Raw genomic sequence first — 26410 nt, 5'->3', positions numbered from 1 at the left:
AACAGAATTATTGCTAGCTACTATTTTCAATTGTTCAAATTATCTGACTTTATATATAATATATTTTTCTTCGTTTGTTGTTCTTGAATATCAAATAATTAAATAAAATGAAAAATATATATCAGACAATCCATGGACAAAAGGAGACGATTAAATTGTGGCCCTGTGAATAACACTCAGAGAAAGTGAATGGGACTGGCTCTCATCTTTGACACCTATACAAAACTACATGATATATAATGTGATATACATTGATATACACGAGGAATATATAAATGAAATCGCCTTTAACCTCGAGTATGAAATTCAGTTCAAATTCATCTTAAATTAACTTTCAACACCTCAAATTTTGATATTCAAAATCCTTAAGATGTTTTCAACAAAAATCAATGTCACTCAATCGAGATAAATTATAAACACGCAAATCAAAATTCAAACTTCAATGTTCTTTTTTGATATTTTTAGGTTCTTATATTCAAAAGGGAAGTGCTAAATGACTAGAATTATGTGGCCATAATTTGGCCAAAATTGTAAAAAGACTAATTTAACCTTTTTCCCTTTTAAAGTAAAGTCAAGTCTTTATTATTCCTATTTCCTAAGCTTCTAAAAATACATGTGAACAATAATTATTATGTTTAGTGAGTTAGAATTATTATTAGTTGTGTGAAGGAATTATTTAAGGAAAAATCTTTTTGCCTAGAATTTGGCCAGAATGATATTTTACCTTTTTAAACATTTTTATCTTTTTAATTTTAATACATTTTAACTAAAAAAATGAAAAGAACATTAGTTTATTTTAAAATAAAAAAATATTATATTTTTTTTAATTTTCTGGCCAAATTCTGGCCAAATTTTCTGTCAATTTAGCACTTCCCATTATTTAATGGACTTTATAATGTGGGATTCATTACAATCTAACTTCACTTTCTTTTAATTCTTCCTAATTCACTCTTTCTTTGTTCCTTTTTCTTCATCTTTTTTGTCATCCTTTCTTTTTTCTTTTTCATTACATGTAAAATTAAATTATACAAATTCTAATTCCATAAGATATTTTTGGATACAATTTATCAATGATTTTCTAATTTTGAACTTGTAAAATAACATTTATTTATTTCTATTATATACAAATCATCCAATTCTTAAATCAAGCACACACAAAAAATATTTGTTAGTATCTAATTTCATAACACAAAATTTGTTGGGGATAATATTACATTTGTTTTCTTTATTTTAATTTCACTATAGTATATTTAATACACTATCATCAATATTAAAAAATAATATGATTTGATTATTTTTTTTCTTCACTAATATATTCATTTGAATATTATAGTTAACAAAAAAATACTCATTTGAATATTATATTTCATAATAATCTTTTAAAAAATAAATAAAATATTTTTTTATGATAAACTTCAAAGACTATTCTTTTCAGATAATAACAAATCTTTTTTTAATAAAGTTTGTACTCTTATGTGATAAATATAGAAAGATAAGTTTTGTGTGATAAATTTAATAGTTAGATGAATTTTATGTATTAAAAAAATAAGAAAGTAATTTTTCGTGTGATAAATTCTTTTGATATTTTATAGTGAAAATATGACATTACACTATAAATAAGTTAATTACATACAAGGTAATTTTAGAAATTTTCTTTAATGCGATACCTCTCACAAAGTGTAACGACCTGATTTTCATCGTTATGAAAAAGTCAATGGAGAAAGAATTGGGGGAAACTTTTTCGTAGTAACTTGGAATTTCCTAGCCTAGTCCAAATTTGGACGAAATCGGAGTCTTTAAGGTGTAGGGAGATCTGGTAACAATCCAGTGAATCATATATGATTTTGATTACATGAGTAGTTAGATAACTCGTTAAGGAATCTGTACGACTTTACGTAATTGAATTCGGGCTAGTAGAGCTCCCGAAATTGATCTAAGCATAAAGAGTATTTATTGAGCGTCGTGGGTTAGAGGTGTGTTGTGAAATGGAAATTTTGGAATTCTTGAAATAACTCTCTGTCTCGAGAATGCCGCTTTGGTGTTGGGTTTTGCCCCTTTGGAGGGGCCGCTGTGGCGGGCCCGACGCTAATTAAAGTCATTAATAAACCCCTAAATGACCCCATTATGCACTTTTCGACTTTTTAAGCTAAGGAACGACCCACATGCGACTCTTACTCGTTTTTCACCATTCTTGAGGCTAAAGGTAAGATTTTCACTTCCCGAATCCATTTTTCGATCCGTAGAACGTAGTATAATGGGTGAATATTGATGGGGGAGGGTTTTGTTATAGATTCTATGGTGGAAAAAGCCTTAAATTGGGTATAAGGATCTTGGGTTTGGTCTAGGGTTATTGGGTTTGTTATAATCCGGATAATTAGACCTTTGATTGTTGATCATTGCATATAAATTGTTGTTTGTAGACCTAGAACAAGCGGAAAGAATTCGAAAAGGGAAGATTCAAGTGCCTTAGGGGATTCAAGCTTGGATTCGAGGTAGGTGATGGTTGTGATTCTATGATTGTGTGATATATGTTTGTTCTTGATTCATTATGATACATGTATGTATGTGAATGTTGCATTATTGATCACACTTGTTGTAAATGAGGATAATAGAATAATTGTATAGCATGAATCACCTCTTGCTATATGATTGTGAGAATATACATTGTGATTGCGATTGTAGTTTGTTGAATAGGCGGGTGTCACGATCTGACACACTAACTTGGATCGGATTGCCACGTTCCGGCATAAACATGGGATCGGCTACCACGTTCCAGCATAACTAACTTGGATCAGATTGCCACGTTTCGGCATAAACATGGGTTCGGCTGCCACGTTCTGGCATAAACATGGGATCGACTGCCACGTTCTGGCATAACTAACTTGGATCGGATTGCCATGTTCCGGCATGCTAACTATTTGGGTTTGGGTTCCATGAGATGACCATTGAATTGTGTTATGTATCTACTTGTGATGAGTTCGTTCATATCTAATGATGATTGATATTGAAAGACAGTATGTTGCTCTAAATTGATATAACTGTGATATGTGAGAATTGTGAAGTAGTTCATTGTTCGTATATGTTGATGATATTTTATATGTTCGATATGTGCATGTGATTATATTGTTGTATTGACTAATATATGTTACACTTAGTGGGATAATCGTGTGATCCTACCAGTACACGGTGGTTGTGTACTGATTTGCACTTGCTTTTTCTTTGTTGAGTACATGTCATCTTCAAGTGGCTATTAATAGACCCCAACTAAGTGACTATGAGCGTGACCGGATTTAAGGGTGAACCAGTTCTTTCAGGCTGCCATGGATCTTCCTTGTTTAAGTCCACTCTTTTCGGACTCAGACTTTTTGTTTAAGGTGTTGTTAGTTTCGGGGTTATACCCCTTGTTCTTAGACTTGTCGTTAGTAGAGTTTTGGTACATCGACTTTCAAGTTCTATGTTAATTCTTCCGCATTTGTTAGTTTTTGTTGAACTTTTGTTAGAGTTTATAGAAACTCTATTTTCTTCCCTTAATATTTGACTTATATGCCTTAGTTTTAGATTGATTGTTTGGTTTGGGTTGTAGTACTGGTTCTCCCACCGGATGGTTAATATGGGTACCAATCACAACAGTCTGGGTCATGATAAAGTTGGTATCAGAACCCTAGGTTCGTTGATCTCATTGTGCCAAAACAAGTCTAGTAGAGTTTTGCGAAACGGTACGATGACGTCCGTACTTTTCTTCGAAAGGTTGTAGGACTTTAGGAAAAACTCACTTTTTTCTACTCCTTCGTGCTATGACTTGAATCTAATTGATATTTGGGTGATACAAATTAGTATCTTTCCTCCTTCACTCTATGGTCCGAGCTAGAGCAACAAAAGTGGTAACACCATCACTAGCAAGAGAGGATGTGTATAGACTAGTGACAGTCGAATAGAGTCGCCATTTGGAACAAGTATCCACTGCCTCGGATAGATGATTTTTTTTATCATTTGCAAGGTGCATCAGTTTCCTCTAAGATTGATTTAAGGTCTGGTTACCATCAGTTAAAAATTGTTTAAAAATTGGTTCGATCAAGTTTTATGATTGAAATTGACAGTTTTGTGGGGCTCGCTAGTTGCTATTGTCGCTTGTGGTATGAGTTGAGTCCAATTGGTATCTCCTGATTCCAATTGGTATCTCAACGAAGTAAACTAGACGTCGTAGTCGCGACTGAGAGGCCACAAGCAAATCAAATTGGAAACTGAGAAGGTTCCAATTAGTATCTAGCCCTAGGGGGTGTGAATGCATGGATGATCAGGAATGCTCATCCATGGAGCAAAATAATTAATTAAGAATTGGACTTATCTGTAAATTGTATATTGGAAACTTTAACTGCGTGCTTCTGGTTGTTTGAATTAACTACAAATGTGAAGTTGTAATTGCTTGAATATGATGAGGTGATTATGTGCACAATAGATGTGTGTCTGAACTTTGATATGTACAATATGTTGGCCTGGTCATTGAAGTTATGCAAGTTGTAAATACTTGAGTATCGTGAAATTCGTTGTGGAAAAAAGATCTTGACTAAGGATCGTGTGAGTGTCTGGGTGTATCCTGGGGATGTGTGGGTTGTGGTGTTGAATTGACAAGAGTGAATTGGTTCGCGTATCATGAGATTGACTGGGGATAGACAATGATTATCCTAGTTATGAGGATTATTCTAAAAGCGCTAAGTAAAGCTGGGAACCTTCGTGAACATGTCCTTTTACAATTCTGGCCAATTTTTTTATGCCCAAAAAGATTTTCCCATTAGGATATACATTTTTAAAAAATATTTTCATTTAATATAGAATTTTCTATCGAAGGAGACAATTAAAATTCATGTTAATAATATACATAAAAATATGTTTTTAAATATAATTTGAAAAATATTTTAATAACGATAATCAAAACTCAAAATACTTTAGAATTGATAAAAATCAACACATTATAGAACTACATAATTTAATTTTTTAAAACATTATAATTAAATATGTAGTTTATTTTTAAAAATATTTAGTTTAATTTTTAAGTATGTAGTTTTAAATACGTAATTTAATTTCTTAAAACATAATATTTAAATATGTAGTTAATTTTTTAAAGTATAATAATTAACAAATAATACTAGTAATAAAGAAAAATATGTGTGAAGAAACTTTGATCTAGTTCATGTTTAACAAATTTGTGTTGTCATTATCATCAGAGAACTATGAAGATGTTTGTCTTTCAATTTTTTTATAAAAATTTATTTTGAAATCATAAAACTTTCTATATCCTTTCCTAGTTATTATAATTTTTAATGAAGCACCATCAACATTTGTGTTATAATGTGATTCATTAATTTTAATGAGTCTTTATTTGTGTGTGATGTGATTCATATACGTTCGAGGATATGAAAATAGTTACATAATGGAGGAAACATGATGGTAATTTCAGTTTTCTTCATATTTCGCTCACATACAGTCTAAATATAATTGGATAAAATATATTTTTATCATTTAACTTTTTTCTAGAAAACTCATGCATAACAACAACTCCTTTAAATAAATAAGAGTAATTATTTTGTCAACTTGGTGAATTTCATATTTCTAATTTGAGTATTATAGATATAAATTTTTAATATTTAAATTTAGATATAATTTATCTTTTCACGTTTAGAAATTATAAAGTAAAATAGATAGCCTACACTTTACTCCTCTTTTGTACTCTTTTTTTTTTAATTATTATTATTAAGAAATAAGAAATGAAAAATAAATAAACAAAAAACAATAAGTAGAAAGGAGGAAATTTAGAAATTGAAAAAGATATATATATATATTTATTTTCTTACTACTACTGTCATACTTTTTATTTATTTTTTAGATCTTGAAAATTTCAAGTTAGAAGAGTGGGTGAGACTTATGTTTTCTTTGGTGAATTTTGTGATTTCTTTCTCATGTTTAATTATGAAATCATCAATAATTAATCTCATTAATCATTTTCATTGTCTTAGAAACATAATTGAAGAATATATTCAATATTTAAGTTAAAAGGCACAAATGCCCAAAAATAAACTAGTTTATAGTGTGAACATGTCTTTTTACCATTCTGGCCAAATTTTTATGGCCAAAAGGATTTTTCCTATTCGAAAATATCAATGAAGAACCTAAGAAATGAAACTATGAATACCTCTAGAAAGCATATCAATTTAAACCTAAATGCTAGTCACATAATTATATTTATAGAGAGATTTAAGGAAAAAATTAAAGATATTTGGGGAAGTAATTGGATACAAGATTCAAGTAAAAGGCAGTGAATTTTGCTAAGTGGGCTTACCCTCAATCTGAAAGATTTTCATTTTCAGCCCGCTTGACTGAATCCCAAAAAGGAAAGAAGAAAATTATTCATTTCTTGGAACATTTTACGGCCTAAAAATTCGTTTTGAGCAAATTATTAGATCACAATCTTAAATTATATACATTATTACAAATGTTGGACAACAAGTTAATACTTTATACTTAAGGTTGAAAAGTATGTAAACAAATGTTATACTGAATATGATATTATTGAAAGATAATTTCTAAAGGCTATATGTACAATTTTTTTTAAAAATATGAATAAATCTAAATGATCACCTAAAAAAGGGACATAAACCTAAATCCGGGGAAGGAATGTTCCATATGTGGTAAGCTCAATAATCCATCAATTTTAGAGCGTGTTTGAATAGGTTTATAACTCTAAATTTATAAGTTAGGAATTTAATTTATGACATTTGATTTATTTTTATCTTTTGCTTAAAAATTATTACTTAAAACCACTTTTTTAAAGTTAAATATTTCAAATATGCTTAAAAACTATTTTAGCTTGAAAACACTTGAAATAAATCAATTCAAATAGGATTTTAGTTGCACTCCTTGAGAATTTTATTTGTATACCCTTTTTAAATAGTTAGGAGTATTAACATAAAATATATGGAAAAGTAGTGTTCTTTTATTGAGTATAAAATATGGATGATTTAAAGGGGTTAAAGAAATTTATTGTTAAAGTACTGTGACATGTTATGCAACTAGGAAAGAGAAAGATGTTTTTATTGTGTCAAGTATTGATATTTTTAGATAATTTCTCAACATGGATAATTATTTAGGAAATTTACTCAATAAATCAAATTCAGCATCTATTTATAGAAAAACTAAAGTTGTTGCAAAAACTATGTGCTTGTGTAATCTATTTCCAAGTTATCTTGCTTATACGAACTTATTCAATAAACTTAAAATGAATATCCACAGTATATTGTATTTATAACAAATCCAACTTATTTAGAACTTGATAGTTGTTGATGTTGAAACAAAACACATTTTACATTAATTATACTGTCGAGACGACTTTATAATTTCAGATGAGAGGGAATTCTTTTCATTGCAGCAATCGTAATAATGGAGCTTTCAACCCAGAAACGAAATATAGATCCGAACGGGACCCGCCTACACTTAAATTCCCACATAACGTCCCATTTGGCTCTGAAATTCATAAACCCGAACTGAAAACTTCCCTTCACCGTGACGCCAACTGGAATCGCACTGAGTCAGAATTCCTGGATTGAGATTTGAGAAGAAGAAAAAAATGCAGAGCCGGGGATCCAATGCCCGGTTCTCAACTATGGGGATGCGATCCCCAATTTCATCACTCATGCTTGCTATGTTTGCTGCCATGGCTTCCTTCTATGTCGCCGGCCGGTGAGTTTCGTTTTCTAACTCCGGCGAGTTACACTGTTAAAAATGTTTTTCCTAAGTGATCTGGTTTAACTTCGTTTTTTAATGCTACAGGTTGTGGCAAGATGCACAAAACAGAGTTTACTTCACGAAAGAGCTGGATAGAATAACCGGTCAGGTATGTATGATCTTGTCTCTCCTTTTGAGTGATTTGGTTTTTGCTTGGACTGATCTGAGTTGTATTATTTTATCCCTTTTCGGTTATGGTTTGTCAATGTAGCGGTTTTTAATTTTGGATCCACTTGGCCGATCCAGAATCTTAATTCAGTCGGTATGGATTACCTTTAACCATGGCTATTAGTTTGTAGCAGTGAGTGCAAACTTAGTATGAGGGGGGCGGAGCCGGAGATAAGGTATGGGTTCGGTAGAACCCAATAACTTTGGGCTAAATTTTGTATGTGTAGTCATTTAATATGTAAAATTATTAATTTAGATTCTAATACTCCCTATGTGAGGTTAATGAATCTAAATTATTCATATGGTTCAAGCTGAGTATATATGTTTGTGGTTGCATCAACTACCATATCCACGGTTGAGTTTGTGAAAATCAGAAGAATTTATAGCGGATACGTATCATATGGTAGGTTAGTCGGAAGCTTGTGTTGAAAAATCACTGTTGTCCAATGTGATTTGTGTTCGACATGTAAAATTTAGAGAAAGAGTTTCACTGCTTTAATTAGGTTTGGGATTTTCTGCAGTAATATATACAACAACCTCTATGCAGATTTCCTCTCTGGACAATGAAGACAGTACTACTACTAACAGTTAACCTGCATTCTCGAGCAGACCGTCAATTTTGATGTAAACTTTGAGTTGTAATCTCAATTTGGTTGCATAAGAAAAGTTAACCTGCATTCGCTGGGAGGCTTGTGAAAAGAAGTATCATTATTGTCCTACTGCCTACGTGATCAGCGTTCAAACTTCAAATGTAAAATTCAAAGAAAAGTCCTTTTTTCGTCTGTGTTAGGTTTGACATTCTATGCAGTAATATCTAGCAATAGATATGCAGTCCTCTTCTTTGGATTGCGGTGAAATCAGTAAATGTTCTCCTACATAGATTGACGTCCATTCTTGAGCAAATGCTCAATTTTAATTATTTTTGTGAGGAAATTAATATTTCTGATTAATTTCCAGGGACACTCTGCAATATCTGTTGCAGACACATTAAAAATCATAGAGTGCAGGTTCAAAAATCTTCCCCTTTCAATTTGTGTTTATAATAAAAAATTACTAGTTTAATTAAGAATGTTTGGTTATTAGGGAGCAAAGGAAGAAACTATCTGCCCTAGAAATGGAACTGACAGCTGCTAGACAGGAAGGATTCATCTCCAAACAATCATCAGATATGTCGAAAACTCCTGAAAAGGGTCCAGTAATAGTAATAGGAATTTTCACAAGTTTTGGGCGCAAAAATGATAGAGATGCTATAAGGAAGGCATGGATGTCAACTGGTAGAGTATCAGTTATTATGACATTTTAATAATTTATTTTTCATTCTTCACATGATCATAATGTCTGTCTGGATTCTCATATTATTGTTCTTATTACCCCTCCACTAGGAATGGAATACCACAACTTATCTTAGGAATGCTATAAATAGGATAAATGAAAATGGACATTTGTTTAATCTTTACATGAGAGGAGAAGTGGGTGGGAGATGTGGAATTTCCTATTGGCTTTCCAAATTTTCAAGAATATAATCAAACGCCGAATTGAGAAGTGGATAACTACACCAGTGTAGTTTCCCTTTTTTCTTTTTTTAAATTTCTTATTTATGGTTTCATCATATAACAAGCTAGAACTTGTTTTTTTAAGTTACATGGAAACTTTTTTTAGATGACATAGAACGAGAGGTGGGTTACTGGATTCATGATGGAGGAAGAAATTTGTTTCTGTGTGGGGAACTCATCTTATGATTTCAACACTTTTAGTTTGACTTAAGAGTAATTATTAGAAATTTTATGGAAGATTTTCAAGTCATTGCCCATGAGGTTTAGAACCATGAGCATCTTCTCACATATTTGCCTACATCCAAGTGCAGCTTTGAAAAAAATGGAGGAAAAGAAGGGCATTGTTGCACGTTTTGTTATTGGCAGAAGGTATTTTCTTATGGTTACTTCTATTGTTGTGAGTATTTGCATATTGGTTTCATTCGCTTGCACCTCAATTTGCAGTGCTAATCGTGGAGACAGCTTGGACAGGAGCATTGACAGTGAAAACAATCAAACTAATGATTTTTTTATTCTAGTGAGTTGTTAAACTAAAACTGTATTATTTTTTATTCTTGTGTCTTATGAGTTGTTAAATTAATACATCCACTGGAATGAAATATTTTCATCACATACTGGGCAGCATCAAAGATTTTCTCGAGATGAACTCATTCTCCTTGATTTAGTTGTTCAATTCAGATATGAACAGATCAATGTTCAACATAGATAACATGAATTCCCTAGGACTGCTATAACTGGTATGATATGGACCACAAAAAATATGAAGGTGAACCACAATAGAAAACATCCTTGCCCCATTAGCATGAAGCAACTTTTATTTCCCTTAATTTGCACATGCTTTTTCCACAAGTCCGAACCAAAAGATTTTGCTTTTAATCCCCAATTCGTATTTCCAGCTTGAGAAAGTTCAGCCAGCACAGTAAAATTTAGCTGATAATGTCATTTGTTTGGACAGGAAAATCATGTTGAGGCTCCGGAAGAACTCTCCAAGAAAACAAAGCTATTTTTTGCACATGCAGCAGACAGCTGGACTGCCGATTATTATGCAAAAGTCAATGACAATGTCTTTGTAAACCTTGGTATGTACAAGGATAAACAAGCACTATTAGCTAACTACCGTGACCCACTAAAGATTTTTTCCAATTCCAATGCAATTACTTGTTTTTGGCATCTGCCAACAAGTTAATATATAGATTCAATAACCTGTGACGATTGTGCAGATTCCTTGGGAAATACACTTGCGTCGTATTTGAGTGACCCTCGTGTATATATTGGGTGCATGAAATCAGGCGAAGTTTTCTCTGAACAGTGAGTGTCACCGAACAACTTGACTTATTGATAATAGGACTTGATAATATTCATCGGAACTGAAATAGTTTCATGAAAATGCTTGAGGAGGTCATCTTTTATGAATATGATCAAGTCTTTGTTTGATTTGACAGGGGCCACAAATGGTATGAACCAGATTGGTGGAAATTTGGAGATGGAAAAACGTAAGTCTCTGGTGTCCTTAAGGAAGTGCATTTACCTGTCTCTGTGTTACACGAGTTTTAATTTATTTTCTGTTACCTTATACGACGAAGGCTCAGTATAACTGAAAGAGGATTGATGTCTTTTTTGTTAGAACTTCTCTTGCTCTGCTGCATGTTTCACATGGAGCTAGACTGCAGATATGACCTTTCCAGTTACCTGATCTTTTTGGGAGGCCAAAATTTTCAAATCAACAAGAATCACATTTCGTCATTTCACAATTAGCATAGTTGCCAGTCACCTGTGTTTAACAAAGTTTATGAGTAGTTGTGTCTTCTCTAAATTTGGAGATTCTCATAAGAGCTTTGGAAGCCATCTTTCCTCCCAAACCCCAAAAATAAATATATAGAAAGGGGGGTTATATGTATAAAGATGCATAAAAATCATACTTGAAAAAAAAATGCAAAAAGTCATTGATGGGCCGATAACCATTCACAAAAATCGTAGCTTCAGGAGCTTAATCGTGGTCTTTCCTGGAAGCTGAAGCCAACTTTCAAGTACCATAATTGCTATAATGCAAATCTAATTTTTTGCCCTTCTCTATACCAACGTATTTTGTCTGTTTCATGTTTTGCTAGTACATTCGGTTTTGTTGGAATATGCGTTATTTATTTATTATAAAAAATGGCAAAGTTCATACATTGCTTCTTTTCTTTTAGGTACTTTCGTCATGCTTCTACAGAGCTGTTTGTAATATCCCAAGCATTGGCTCGATACATTTCTATAAATAGGTGAGTTCTCATTCCATTGCATTAAGAACTATGGAATGTGGATTGACATTAAGAAAAGTAAGCCCCGACTTGAATTGCAGATCCCTACTCCGTACTTATGCACATGATGATGTCAGTGTTGGGTCCTGGTTTATTGGTGCCGATGTCAAACATGTAGATGACAGGAAGTTTTGCTGTTCATCTTGGTCATCAGGTCTCTTTATATCTCTATTTATACCAGCACAACCTTCTTGGACGGATTAATTCATGATCTCCTACGAAATATCCCATTAGTTAACTGACTGTTGATCTATGAGTTTGCTGGACCACGGGAAGTGGAATGAATTGTTTTTCATGGACCAAGTCACTGGACTCCTTGATGTAACCTGTGATGTGTTTTGCAGGAGCCATTTGTTCAGGAGTGTGATTTAACTTGACTGAAAGGTTCAAGAGATATTCAGAGTGGCATGCTTGTTGATTCCCTTGCTTCACAATTGTTAGCATTGTTTCATGACAGTGGGTTTTTGGTAACGCATCTCTGTTAGGGGCTCTTCTGAAGTTCATTCCTTAATCAGAAAACATATGTAGATCGCGGAGCTGCTAGAATTGTGAGGATTCTTTTCCTATGTAAATAACCCATAAATCATAATACATCTGATATATGTGCATCCATTCTTTAGGAAGTCGGGGCATTTAGCCCCAACCCCTAGGCTTGTCAGGGTCAGACACTAATTTTACCATATTAAGATATGTTCATTGCTTATTCTTTGAGAAGCAAAAGGGGGTGGGGGGTGGGGGGGTGGGGGGAGATACGGGATACATGTGTGAATTTTAGGATAATGTACTTCCTATAGTGAAGACTGAATAGTTCATGTAGATGGAATTTCGCCAAAGAAAATGACCTTTTATATGTATATCTTTTTTTCATTTTTAGTTGCTTGTTTCTGAATCGTCAACGATTTTATAAAATTGTGCTTGTCTATAGCTTATAGTGAGTATGAAGCGGCTACGAGCTAACACTATTTGCTAACAAATCAGTGTCCTCACATTCACCCTATATTGAAGTTTGGTTTTGCTAAAATTGACTCGCACCAATAATATTTCATACGTTTTTTCTGGAAAAAAAGATATGAAAACAGTTTCTTTTTGGTCATTGTCATGTGTGAACAGAAAGAGAAACACTTTTTTTTCTTGACATGGAGACTTTTGAAAGAGAACGTTACTTATAATAGGTTAATAAAGTGAAAGTATTGAAATGGTTTAAGTTCATTTAAGCACGAATTTGTGTTCATATTAGGTATTCGATTTAATTTATGGTATAGATAAATCATATATATATATCTTTTCTGAGTTGACAATAGGGAAAAAAATTCCAAAAAAGTTGAACTAAACAAGAATATTATACCGACTCATCACTCATTATGCTATTACAAACAAATAAAATAAGCAAATTGTTATGGATAATTTATAATCTATTGAAAAAAGAGTAGGGGGGCAATTTTATTGGTTCTAAATTTTTGAATGGACTATTGAGAACTAATGATAAAATTGTCCTATTTCATATTTTCATTGACCTTTTCTCATTCAAACTGAGCAACCGTTTGTAGGAGCATATTTGGTTAGCCACGCCGACTAGGACATTTTCTCAACTACTTGATTATTTGTAAGGACATCTTTTGTAAAAAATGTAACAAAGGGGAAAACTATTTCGTTTAAATAGTTCAGGAAAATTAACTTCTTTTTTAAGGAAAAATTATGCAAAAAGTCAACCTATAAACTTTACTTATTATTTTCTTAGCTCATTTTATAAAAATTACCTGAAATGTGTCAAAATAGAAGACTATATTGGAAAATTTTCTTTGAGTTGATGATATGCTCTGTACAATTTATCTATATTTATACAAGTATCTTGCTAACTAACTGCACAACTGGCTATTTCTAATTGGTCTATCTATAACAAACTAAGAGATAAATACATAAAATATATAATAAAAAATGCCTTAATTAAGTTCTAGAAAGGAGTGTATATGCTAAAGCCCAGTCGTTTAAAACAAATCCAATCAAACATCTGAGGCCCAATGGTTGCATAACCTAAGTCCAGAATATCATTTGTAGATTCTTTCATTTGTAGCTACTTCCATGTTTAACTAGTAGCCATTAGAAGAGTGTAGAGTCGTCGTCTGAGAAGAATTTCAACACCCCCTTCAAGTTGGAGGGGAGGAGACACCCAACTTGTGAAGAAGAGAGTGATAGGTAGGTCCGGTGAGAGATTTGGTAAACAGATTTGCAAGCTGAGAAGAAGATCGAACATGAGAGAGTGAATAAGTCCGGCGAGGTACTATTGACGAACGAAATAACAGTTGATTTCAACGTGTTTTGTTCATTCATGAAAGAACGGATTTTTAGCAATGTGTATGGCAGCAGAACTATCCGAATGAAGAGGAACCGACAAACTGATCGGAACATTTAGATCTTCGAACAAACGTACCAACCAAGTAAGTTCGGCAACGACTCGCCTCATCGACCTATATTCAGCTTCAACTGAACTAAGTGATACTGATGCTTGCTTTTTTGATTTCCATGTAATAGGAGAAGATCCAAGAGAAATATTAGAAACCACTGACGGACTTCCGTGAATCTGGGGAGGTTCCCCAATCGGAATCGCAAAATGCAAGGAGCTGGAATGATGGTGAACTAGACATAAAGATCCCAAGACCTGGATCTTTGAGCAAATAGCGAAGTACTCGTAAAGCCGCATTAAAATGAGGAATACGAGGGTCCTGCATATACTGACTAAGGTGATGAACAGTGGAAGAGAGATCCGGCCCTCATGTGAGTCATGTAATTTAGTTTTCCCAGTAAGTGTCGATATAGAGTGGGATTCTTCAAGGGAGTACCTTCATTAGCCTTTAATTTCACAGAAGAATCCAGAGGTGTAGAAACAAGAGTAAGGTCCAAGCAATTGAACTCTGTCAATAATTCAAAAATGAACTTCCTTTGAGAATCAGGCCATGTGGTTCTCGAATGACTTCCAAACCAAGGAAGAAGTGTAAATTTCCAAGGTCCTTAATCTTAAATTCTGCATCCAAGAATAACTTGAGTTCATGTAATTCGACTGGATTATCTCCTGTTAATAAAATGTCATCGACATAAACTGCAACTATAGAAATCGAATCAGTAGACTTCTTAAAAAACAAAGAATAGTCATTGAGAGAATGACTAAAACCCTTGAAATTGAGTGTTGCAGTGAGTTTTGAATACCATTGTCGAGATGTCTATTTAAGGCCACAAATAGACTTTTTTATTAAACAAACATGATTAGGAGAAGGAGGAGAAAGACCACTAGGAAATTTCATGTATACTTCCACATTTAGGTCATCATGTAGAAATGCATTGTTCACATCTAATTGAAATAAACCCCATTATCTTTTTACTGCAATAGCCAAAAAACATCGAATAGTGGTCATTTTCACCACTAGTGAAAAGTTTCATTGTAATCCACCCTTCCTTTTGTATATCACTTCTAATCACCAATCTGGCCTTAAATCTCTCAATGCTACCAAGTGAATGTTGTTTGACTTTGTAAACCCACTTGCAAGGCAAAGCATTTTTCCCATGAGGCAGAAAAACAACATCCCAAGTATTGTTCAGTTCCAAGGCAACAAGTTCTTTATTCATAGCCTCATGCCAAGCAGGATCATGTATGACATGTTCATAGCTAGCAGGTTCATGGATATTAGAGACAGAGTTGAGCATAACCTGATTAGAAGAGGATAAAACATTGAATGAAAGGGAAGGAGGAGTGATAAGACTAAGAAAATAGGAAGAACTGACATCTGTGAGTTGTAAAATATTACAAATATAATCTATAAGATAAGAAGGAGTCCTAGTATTCCTAGAAGACTTTCTAACAAGAGTATCAATAATATGATTTTGATGGGGAAGATCAGGAGATGGACTGATAGGAGAAAAAATAGGATTACAGTCAGATGAGGGAGAAGAATGAGGAGTAGGCAATATATCAGGAACACTGGAAAGTGTTGAGTGAGGTTCAAGTGTAAATAAAGGAAAATCAGAAACATGTATATCTGAGGGAGGAATTGGAAATAATCTATGAGAAATGTGAGACATATCCTATGAAAAAGGAAAATATTTTTCATAAAAAATAATATCTCTAGAAACAAAAAATTTCTTTGTTTTAAGGTTCATGACTTTGTACCCTTTTTTCCCATAAGGATACCTTAAAAATACACAAGGCAAGGCTCTTGGATCAAACTTTGTTCTATGAGGAGAAGTAGTGGAAACAAAGCATAAACAACCAAGACATCTTAGATGTGAATAAAGAGGTTTATCTTTAAAGAGGATCTCAAAAGGTGTTTTGTGATTTAATATAGAAGAAGGAAACCTATTAATGAGATATGTGGCAATTAATAAACATTCTCCTCAATAAATGATGGGCAAATGAGATTGATATAACAAGGCTCTTGAAGTTTCAATCAAATGCTTGTGTTTCCTTTCCACTATTCCATTTTGTTGTGGAGTGTAAACACAAGTAGTTTGGTGAATTATCCCTTTGGAAAGAAAAAAATCATAATGCAGTTTTCCAGCCCCTAATTCAAATGGATTGTCTGTTCTGATTATTTTGATTTGGGAGTTAAATTGTCTTTCAACCATAGAAATAAAGGATTTAAGAATAGAAAAAACATTGGATTTAGAACTAAGTAGATGAGTCCATGTTGCTCTACTAAAATCATCAACAATGGTTAAAAAATGCTTAAAACCATCATATGTAGGAATGTTGTAAGGACCCCAAGTATCCACATGTATTAGTTCGAACACTGATTTAGTGGAGAGACAACTTTTAGGAAAAGGCAATTTGATTGTCTTGCCATAGGAAAAATAATACAAGGAGATGAAAATTTGGAACAAGATAGAGAAGCTGGAACAACATTCTTCATATTACTCAAAGGCATATGGCCTAATCTATAGTGCCATAACTTTTCTTTTACATTCGTGTTGACACCCAATTTTGGACTTCCACAATATAAATTAATCATCGAGCTTCCTAAATTTTAAATGATTTGAAATAATTGGCTTTATAAAATTCAAAATAATTTTCACGTCATTTTAAGTAGTTTTGTCATTTTAATAAATTTTAAAATAATAAATGTGATATTTATATAATTATATATCTAATTAATATATTTTATGAATGTTCGAAAATTGTCTCAAAAGGATTTTAGTTTTCTTTAAATATTTGGTTATTCAGTCGTTTAAATTGTTAAATTATTTAGTTTATAGTTAAGTTAATTATTTTATTTCATTAAGATTAAGGAGCTCACTAATTAATTTTATTGATTCGTCTTATTTAGTTTTAGCCGAATTACCAACTAAATTCATTTCGGTTAAAATGTTAATTCAATTCGGCTACGTTTGAAATTCGTACTTGATTGCAAGACCAAGAGGTTGGGCTATTTATTTTCCTCATATTGGCAGCCCTATTCCTCTTAATTCTTCAACAATGATCAACCCAACACCTCAACAACAATCCAATTCACAGCCCAAATCAACCCCCCAATCGACCCAACCAATTAATCCCAATTAATTCCGGCCCACACAACAGTAAAATTGACCCATTCCAGCTCATATAACCCGACCCAACACCACTAACCCAATGCACATACAATACGACAGCAGTACCAACCGACCCCATCCCCTTTCCCTTCCAATTCCAACATTATAATACAATAAACAACAGCCATACAGTACCAAAATAGCCCCTGCCAGCGTCTTCCTATTCCCCAGACGCAAACCCAAAAACGTCAAAGCAATAGCAGTCCGAAATGTCAACAAACAGCAGCTCTCACAACTTTCTCTGCAACAATCGCCCACCATGCTCCTCGTCCGAATTTTCTGGGATCTTGGACAAAATCTCATGCCAAATCCAGCTGCTCCCTGGAAAAGGATTTTTGAATTTTGAAATCAAGGGAGAATTTTGTTTTGACCCTTGTTTCTATTCGTTTTTCACCCTAATTTCCCCCTATAAATACATCTCCTCTCTTCCATTGGAGTGGGGGGTTGGAAATTTTTTTAACTAAGGCAAAGAGAGTAGCTTAAATGAAATAGCTAAATTACATACAAAAATATACTACAAAAAGTTAGAGGAAACAATCGATTTTGGTGTTCGAGTTCAATATTTTGCCCGAATTTCTTGATCGTTGCTTGAGTCGGAATCTCGTTGAGGTCGTGGGAAGCTACCTTTCTACTTGTCTCTCCTGTTTCGCTGCACAACAAGAGGTAATCTCTACTTTCATCTATATTCCATTGGTTTGTTTCTTCGATCAGGCTCTTGTTTCTTTTGGGATTGGTTTTCTTAATCGTTTACTCACTGTGTTGCTTAGTTTCGATCAACTTAGTTACTCTTTAAGGCTGATAGCTCATTTGTTCTTTGTAACTGTTTTCTCTTAATGTTGGTTATCCGTATAGAAATGTGATAAACAAGAGAGGTTATGGTTTTTGATAGTCTGTTGTTGTTTTCTCTCTGTTATTATGAATCTTGGTCACTGATACTTGGTTTGCTTGACAAATGTGTCTAAATTCTTTCCTTCTTTGATCAAAATATTGCTCTTGTCTTGTTCCATTTTTAAGGACTTGTTTAAATAAAAATACGTCGCTATTCTTAGTCTCCTGCATCTTAGGAAGGTTCATTCGATTATAGCTAGTGATGTTCTCGGAATATCTTTAAAGCATTTAAATGATTAAATGGTCTGTCGTTCTTAATTTTGTAAGGTTCGTTTTGCTTCTGTCCGAAGTAATCTATTGTGATTTGGCATGTCTTGAAAGAGGCAACGTGTTTCATCTTCTTCTCACCGCTAATTTGGTTTTGGATTTATAAGATGAAACCATTTTTTTTATAAGCACGACTCATTGATAGATTTCCTTAGTGTCGCATTTAAGTATGATAGCCTACATCATTCTTTGAATTCACAGTAGTTCCAGCTTGTCTTTTTTATCAATGAGTCAATATTTGTCTGGGGCATGATTTGTATGTTTGTTTATAATTGTTTAGTTTAGCAGCTTAACAAAAAAAATAATATGTTAAAACATAGTTGGCAAATTGTTTAATCATAGTGGGTTAGATTTTGGTTTATATGGATTCTAAAAGATTGCCAAATTTTTGTTATCTGGAAGTATGCGGGATTTATACATATATGTAAAAATAATAATAATAATAATATATATTTATTGTTCATATATTTGTTGACAGTCATTATGTTAATTTGCCGTGTGAAATAGTTGATGTACTCTCCTAATTACCCTTTTTTTCCCTTTAAGCTATGATGCCCCTTGTAAAGTGATCGAACCTAAATAACTGGCTTTAGGTGTTAGCATCTTCTATTAGCATATCTGTGCACTAAATAAGTTGGTTAATATGTGTTGTTGTGGATTATTTTTAGTGCCAAGGTAGTAGCTTGAATAGTCATTATTCTATCATTAATATGACTCGAGCACTTAGTGTCTTTGGAATATATGTCCCGTTAACTGGATCCATGTTGTTTGGGTTCAATTGAATTATTTGCTTTATATTGGCTTATGGGACTGGTGTGATCTGTTTTAGACATGTTGTTGTTTTATTATTCTACAAAACTAATTTTTATCATTATTTTGTCGCATGTGAAATATGTCCGAGTTCATTATAAATTCCTATCGCCTCCCCTTTGCATTTCGGGAAAGCCATGAAGGTACAAACTCCTTTATCGAGTCAACCGGCCATTGAAAATCGACGTACAGGTCCCGGAGTTGAAAAAATGTGAAAGCAGAGGAGAATTGAAAAGATAAATTGTATTTTGTTATTATTGGGCCTAAGCCTATTTAGTCATTATGTTTATTATTTTGTTAGAATTTAGGACAGGTGAAAAATTAGGCCTAAGGCCCAAAGAAAAAATATTTCTTTACGTTAGTATAGGACAGGTGCAGGTGACTCAAATGGGCCGAAGACCCAAAATGAAAAAATAGGCCCAAATGCTGGCGCAGGCGGACAGGAAAACCAAATTTAGGCCAAATCTCTTTCCTTAGCTCTTTGTTTTATCATGTTTATTTACTTGTTAATACTTGCCATTAATTTTAAGATCAACAATTCAAATCCCCGAAAGATGTCCATTTTGCTTTAAAAAATTAACTAAACCAGTCATCTCTTAACAAGATTTAAAGAAATAATTTTGCAAGATAGCTCACTTAGATAATATTTAAATATTTCCCCTTTAAAACAGTCCTAACTATAAAATAGTTCAATTTTGCAAGTTAAGTTAAGTTAAATTATTTTAGCCAAATAATTAATTATCGGATAATTGCGTATTAGCGGGCATTTCGGGTGCTTTCAAACCCTTCCCGAAATGCTAATAAGAACCCCGAACCCTTTTTAAGTTTTCATTAAATTTTCTGTTTTAGTCTTTTGAAAACAGTTTTCTTAATTTTACTTTAAAATTAAGTGGCGACTCTTAAACCAGTCTAATGATCATTTTTAAATAAAACAATTAGAATCAAAGAAACTAGAGCATGAAGTAAAGACATTTGTAGCAGAATTAGGAAAACATGAACTATTAGATATAGAACTAGATAGGCTTTTTGTGGGAAGATCATCTTGATCACCATGTCTGAGATCAGATTGGCTCTTAGTAACAGCTGGTTGAGGAGACTTGAAATATATAGACCCCCTTGTTCCTTACCAACCTCCAGGGGGCTCTTCAGTGAAGGGTCCTGCAACATAAAATATTTGATAGGGGTAACCAAAAAATATTTCTAAAACTGTTTACATAGTTTATGAATGGATAGAAGATTGCACTTGAAAGATTGAATATAACGGACATTGTGAAGAATTAATTTAGGTAAAAGTTCCACAGATCCTGAATGAGTGACAATGGCTCTATGTGAATTAGGAAGAGTAACCATAATAGGTTGAGGCAAAAGACTGAGATTAGAGAAAAGAGTTTTATTAGATGTTATATGCTCAGAAGCTCCAATGTCTAAAATCCATGAAACATTGCCAACTCTAAACATAGAAACATTAGAATTGGGTATACCTGCACAAGAGATGTTAGCAGAACCTTCACCATTACTGCTAGTTTGGTGGTTTATCTTCTGTAATAGTTGCAAGAGTTGAGACACATTTTCTTGACTGAGTGAAGTTTGATCTGTAGAACCTTCCACACCATGATTGTTTGTCTCAGATGTACTAAAAACATTGTTAGCAGCATGACCTTTTTGATATTTTTTATTCTTTGTGAACTTAAAATCAGCAGGGAAACCATTAAGCTTGTAGCACTGTTCAATAGTGTGACCAGTCTTTTTGCAATAGTTACACATGCGATTGTTTTTCTTAGAAAAGTTCCCTTGCTAAGGTTTATATTCATCAAACCTCCTAGTTCCTGAATTTCCAACAAGAAAAGAGGCAGACTTTGTTGGGTAATTAGGAACAACATGTATTTCTCTTTGCTTTTCATCTTGAACTACTAGAGAGTAAGCTTGACCAATGGTAGGAAGAGGGGAAGACAACATAATGTTACTTCTAACCCCAATGAGGTGTCATTAAGACCCATGAGAAATTGAAGTAGCCTTTCATCTTGATGGGCTTTGACAATTTTTTCTTTAGCACCACACACACAATCACAAGAACAAGCTGAAAAGGTGTTAAGAGCATCAAACTCATCCCATAGACTTTTCATCTTGGTGAAATAAGTAGAAATACTAAAATTTCTTTGTACAACAGCATTTGACTCTTTCTGTAATTGAAATAATTTTGCTCCACTAGCCTAAACAAATCTGTCTTCCAGGTCAGACCACAAGACTTTTGCACTTTTGTAGTACAAAACAGATTCAACAATCTCTTTTGAAAGAGAATTCAGCAGCCAAGATATCACCATATCATTGCATCTTGACCAAGCTTTCTGAAAATTTATATTAGTAGGAACATCTAGGGATCCATCAATGAATCCTAGTTTGTTCTTGGTTGATAGAGCAATGATAACACCTCTTCTCCGCCTACCATACTTCTACCATCAAAGATGGTGAAAACCAAGTTCATCCCAGGAGAGTTTGTGGGATGGATGTAGAAAACATGTGAGGGATCTACTGCATTAGTTGCAGAAATCCCATCACTCTTTTCAGCAACGCTACCAGAAGATATTTGAGCATTCCCCATTATGGCTGGGAATAATATGGTCAAAACCAACTGAACCAATTTTTTTTAAATTTCAGTTTCCATTTTTCGGTTATTTCGATCGGTTTCGATTTTGATTTTCAATATTTCAGTTTTTTGATTCAATTTTCGGTCTTTAGCTTAAAAAATTTGGTTAACCAAAAGATCGAAATTATTTATGTTATTCTTTACCCCCCTTAAATCTTAATTAACTTTTAGCTCATGCCCAGCCCAGTCGGCCTAATCATAGCTAATAGCCCACAACCTTAACATCAAATTACAATCAATATTCAAAAATTCCTAAACTGATTTTCCTAACATCAGTCATCTTTCATCTCTCAAAATACGCTACAACCTTCATCTCTCATTTCTCAACTCTCGTCACTTGTCGTAAGTCGTAAGTCGTCTCTCATCTCTCAACTTTCGTCTCTCAACAGTTAACTCTCATCTCTCAACTCTCGTCTCAGTTACGACTTATGTCGCATGCTCGCAACTTGTCTCTCAACTCCCATCTCTTATCTCTCAGTCTCAGCTCGTCGTTCATTGCTCCTGGCTTCTCGTTGAGTGCTCGACTGCTCGCAAGTCGCATAGTCGCAAGTGTAACCCGTTACTGCTCAATGCACTGCTCGCGACTCGAAAGTCGAAGGTCAATGCTCAGTGGATATGTTTATATATATCGTCTTAAGTCTTAACTTCATCTAGAAATCTTTATATATGTTATATTCAATTTCAAATACGAGATGAGTTAGGACTGATTATGAAAGTATTTCTAATCCTCTACCATGTAAGTTCTACTTCTGTCTATTCTGTTTAAGTGTGTGTTAGTTGGGGACTGAACAGTGAGTCGGTTAGCATAATTAGTTAAAATACACAGAACGTTTTTAGACATAGGAATTAGGATGTGTTAGTACATGTATGATTTATGAATTCTATTGCTGTAAATTGTGAGTCCTCTATTGTTTTTTTAATCATTGAATGCAACTATGCAAGTATGAAGTAATATAACTATGTGATAATCTGTGTCATTTGTGAACTGTAATGTATTGTGTATCTGTCTTTCTAAATTCTGATTGTTGTTCTTCTTGTTTGTTTCATTTTTTTACAGATGACACAAATTGAAGGTAAGGTAACTGAAAGTGGAGCTTCAAATGAGAGCATACCTAACACCTCATCTTCCAATGAGGTTGAAGTTGATGTTGATACTTCAAAGAAAAGAAAACTCATAGAACCTAGAGCTACTTGTTGAAAGCATTTTGACAAGTTCACTGATGAAAGTGGAGCTAAGAAAGCCAAATGCAAGTATTGTGCGAAACCTTATGCAACTTCTACATCAAGTAATGGTACGTCGTCATGAATACTCATATGAGAATATGTCCTAAATTTCCCCGTGACACCGTAGATAAAAGTCAAATTCTAATTAATTTTCTACCATCTTCAATGGGAGCAAAGGAAGGGGTGATTAGCACTTGGAAATTTGACCAAACACAAAGTAAGAGAGATTTAGTCAAAATGATAATTGTTGACGAGCTGCCGTTTAGTTTTGTTGAAAAAGAGGGTCTTAAAAACTTCATGAGAGTTACAGTGCCACAATTTCATATTCCTTCTCGTAGAACCATGACGAGAGATTGTTATGAACTATACCTCGAAAAAAGATAATTTTTGAAGAAGGTTTTCAAAAAGAAGCACGTCCAAGAGTTTGTCTTACGACAGATACTTGGACATCTATACAAAAAATCAACTACATGTGTCTGACATCCCACTTTATAGATAGAAATTGGACTTTGTATAAAAGAATAATAAATTTTTGTCTTATTTCTAGTCATAAGGGCGGGGATATAACGGCTTGCATTACTAATTGTTTGCTTGAATGGGGTTTGGATAATGTGTTTACTATTACAGTTGATAATGCTAGTTCTAATAATGTTACTTGAAAGAAATGTCTAAACAATTGACTAATTGGGGAACTAACATTATGGATGGTGACCATCTTCATGTGAGGTGTATGACATATATCCTTAATCTTATTGTGCAAGATGGGTTGAAGAAAATTGGTAAGTCTGTCAAGCTAGTGATACAAGCTCGTAAAATACATTAAACAATCTCCCGCAAGAATTCGAAAGTTCAAAGAATGTTGTGAATCTCAATTGATAACTTATAAGAAATCATTATATTTAGATGTTCCTACTAGGTGGAACTCTACATATTCGATGCTTGATGTAGCACAACATTTTGAGCTTGCATTTGAAAGATATAATTTTTATGACATTGGATATTTGAATCATTTTCGTACCTTTGGTTCTGATTCTTCTGAAGGTGAAGATGGAACTAGTGCAAAAGATGGAACCAGTGCAGATATTCTTACAAGTGTTGACTGGAAAAATGTGAGGTGAATGGTGAAATTTCTTGAAACTTACTTTTTATGTACTTACTTTGAAGGTCTCTGGTTCTAATTATGTCACTAGCAATACACACTTTGTTGAAATTGCTGAACTTAATCTTATTTTGAAAGAGATGATGGAAAATGAAGATGGTAATTTGAAAGAAATGACAAAAAGTATAAAGGAAAAGTTCAAAAAGTATTGGGGTGAACCACATAAAATGAACAAGATGATCTTTATTTCATCCGTGTTGGATCCCCGAAACAAGCTTATTATGTTTCATTTGCAATTGTGGATATGCTTGGAAAAGAAGTTGGGGACAAGCTATGTTCAAAAGTGAAAAAATACATGAACAAATTGTCTGATTATTATGTTGAGAAATCCTCAAAAAGCTCTTTGCATGTATCATGTTCACCCACTTCATATGAAAACTCATCAAGTATATCTAGTGTGAGTGGTTCTGGCAACTTTGTAAATAGAGAAAGAATGAGAACGAAACAACAATTTGAGAAGCATAAAGAAGTTAGTGGAAGTTCAGGTAGTAAATCAAAATTGGAAAGATATCTTGCTGAAGATATTGAACCAGATAGTGATGGCTTTGATATATTAATGTGGTGAAAAGTAAATGAGCCGAGATTTCCTATTCTTGCGGAGATGGTTCGTGATATGTTAGCCATTTCTATTTCAAGTGTCGCATCAGAATGTGCATTCAGCACATGAGGTCGTGTTATTGATCCCTTTAAGAGTTCATTAACTCCTAAACTTGTGCAATATCTTATTTGTGTTCAAGATTGGCTTAGAAGTGAGCCTTTTCCAATCAATATTGAGGAAGATTTAGAGTATCTTGAGCAACTTGAACTTGATAAGATTTTGGTATTTGTATTAATTATATTGAAAATAATTTTCTTACTTGTGTTTCTTAACAACTAACAAATTTTTCATATTTTTTTAGATTTTGCTTGTAGTGGGACTGAATCTAGTATCATTGATATATAGTTGCAACTTGTAAGTTCAACTATCAACTAGTGATGCGTGGTAACGGGTAAGTAAAGAACTTATTTACATAACTTGCTCGATAGTTTTATATATTTTATTATGAAATGTAGATCATTAGTCTAAAGAGTTCTATTTTCTCGCAGGCACATTAATGTTTTGTTATTTTCTTGATTGCTATTTGTTGGAACTTGGGAGCTATTGCACTGGAGTCTGGAGGTTGCAAGTTGCAACAATGTTTTGTTGGTTTTTTAATGTTTTGGTTACTGGCTTGCTGCAAATTGCAATGTTGTCTACTGACAGCTAGACTTTTCACTTTAGTTTGTAACTAACTCTATTTTAGGGTTGGGCACAAGTTTGTTGAATTTTCTAGTGTTGTTGGCTTGACTCTTAATAGTCTTTTATTTCTTATTTTCGACTAGTTTGTTAATGTTGTTGCCTGCTGGACAAGAATTATCTGTTTTGTTTAGATATTTTAGTCAATGATATGGTAAGTTTCAAGTAAAAGGCTTGTGAGTTGTGACGTGCTTATAAAGAAGGGTGTCCATTGTCCTGCACTTGTTGATTTATGGGTGTTGACTCTTGAATATGGTATCCTCTGGGAGCTCATTGCATTTGTTTAACTGCCATGAAATAACTTGAATGGTTGAAAGTTGAGACTTGGTGAAACAAATTAAGGCTAAGAAAGTCAAATTTTGATCAGTTTATAATCAAACCAACAGAAAATAATCCAGATGCCACAGCCCACAAACCGCGTTAATTAAATTTGATTAAATCGAAATAAATCGAACCGAAATTGTAATAACCGAACCAAATCGAATTTATTTCAGTTTGGTTTGATTTCATATTTTGCCAAACTGAAAAAATCGAATCGAAATTTACAAACCAAACCGAACCGACTGAACGCCCAGCCCTATCCCCTATGAGGAAAAAAAAGCAAACAAGAAAGCAGAAACTGAAACGTGAAGGAAAGAAGAAAACCTGAAGAGCTATTACGCTTGCTCTGATACCATGTCAAAATAGAAGACTATATTGGAAATTTTTCTTTGAATTGATGATATGCTCTGTACAATTTACCTATATTTATACAAGTATCTTGCTAACTAA

At 33.4% G+C, this 26410-nt stretch overlaps 1 protein-coding gene across 1 annotated transcript; it reads left to right on the top strand.

The window, feature by feature from the left end:
• The first annotated feature begins 7445 nt into the window (after positions 1-7445).
• LOC125833169 (hydroxyproline O-galactosyltransferase HPGT1) lies at positions 7446-12520 on the top strand. The gene is made up of 12 exons (XM_049512311.1): positions 7446-7731; positions 7822-7885; positions 8902-8951; positions 9028-9218; positions 9809-9866; positions 9942-10014; positions 10453-10576; positions 10718-10805; positions 10940-10990; positions 11687-11758; positions 11839-11951; positions 12142-12520. The coding sequence occupies exons 1-12, from the start codon at positions 7619-7621 to the stop codon at positions 12162-12164; spliced, it is 1020 nt and encodes a 339-aa protein (XP_049368268.1). The 5' UTR covers positions 7446-7618; the 3' UTR covers positions 12165-12520.
• Positions 12521-26410: the final 13890 nt, after the last annotated feature.

Source organism: Solanum verrucosum, unplaced genomic scaffold, assembly GCF_900185275.1.
Source record: "Solanum verrucosum unplaced genomic scaffold, falcon-dt-bn FXZP01000100.1, whole genome shotgun sequence".
In the NCBI taxonomy this organism is placed as follows: domain Eukaryota; kingdom Viridiplantae; phylum Streptophyta; class Magnoliopsida; order Solanales; family Solanaceae; genus Solanum; species Solanum verrucosum.
This window is presented reverse-complemented; position numbering and strand designations above follow the sequence as displayed.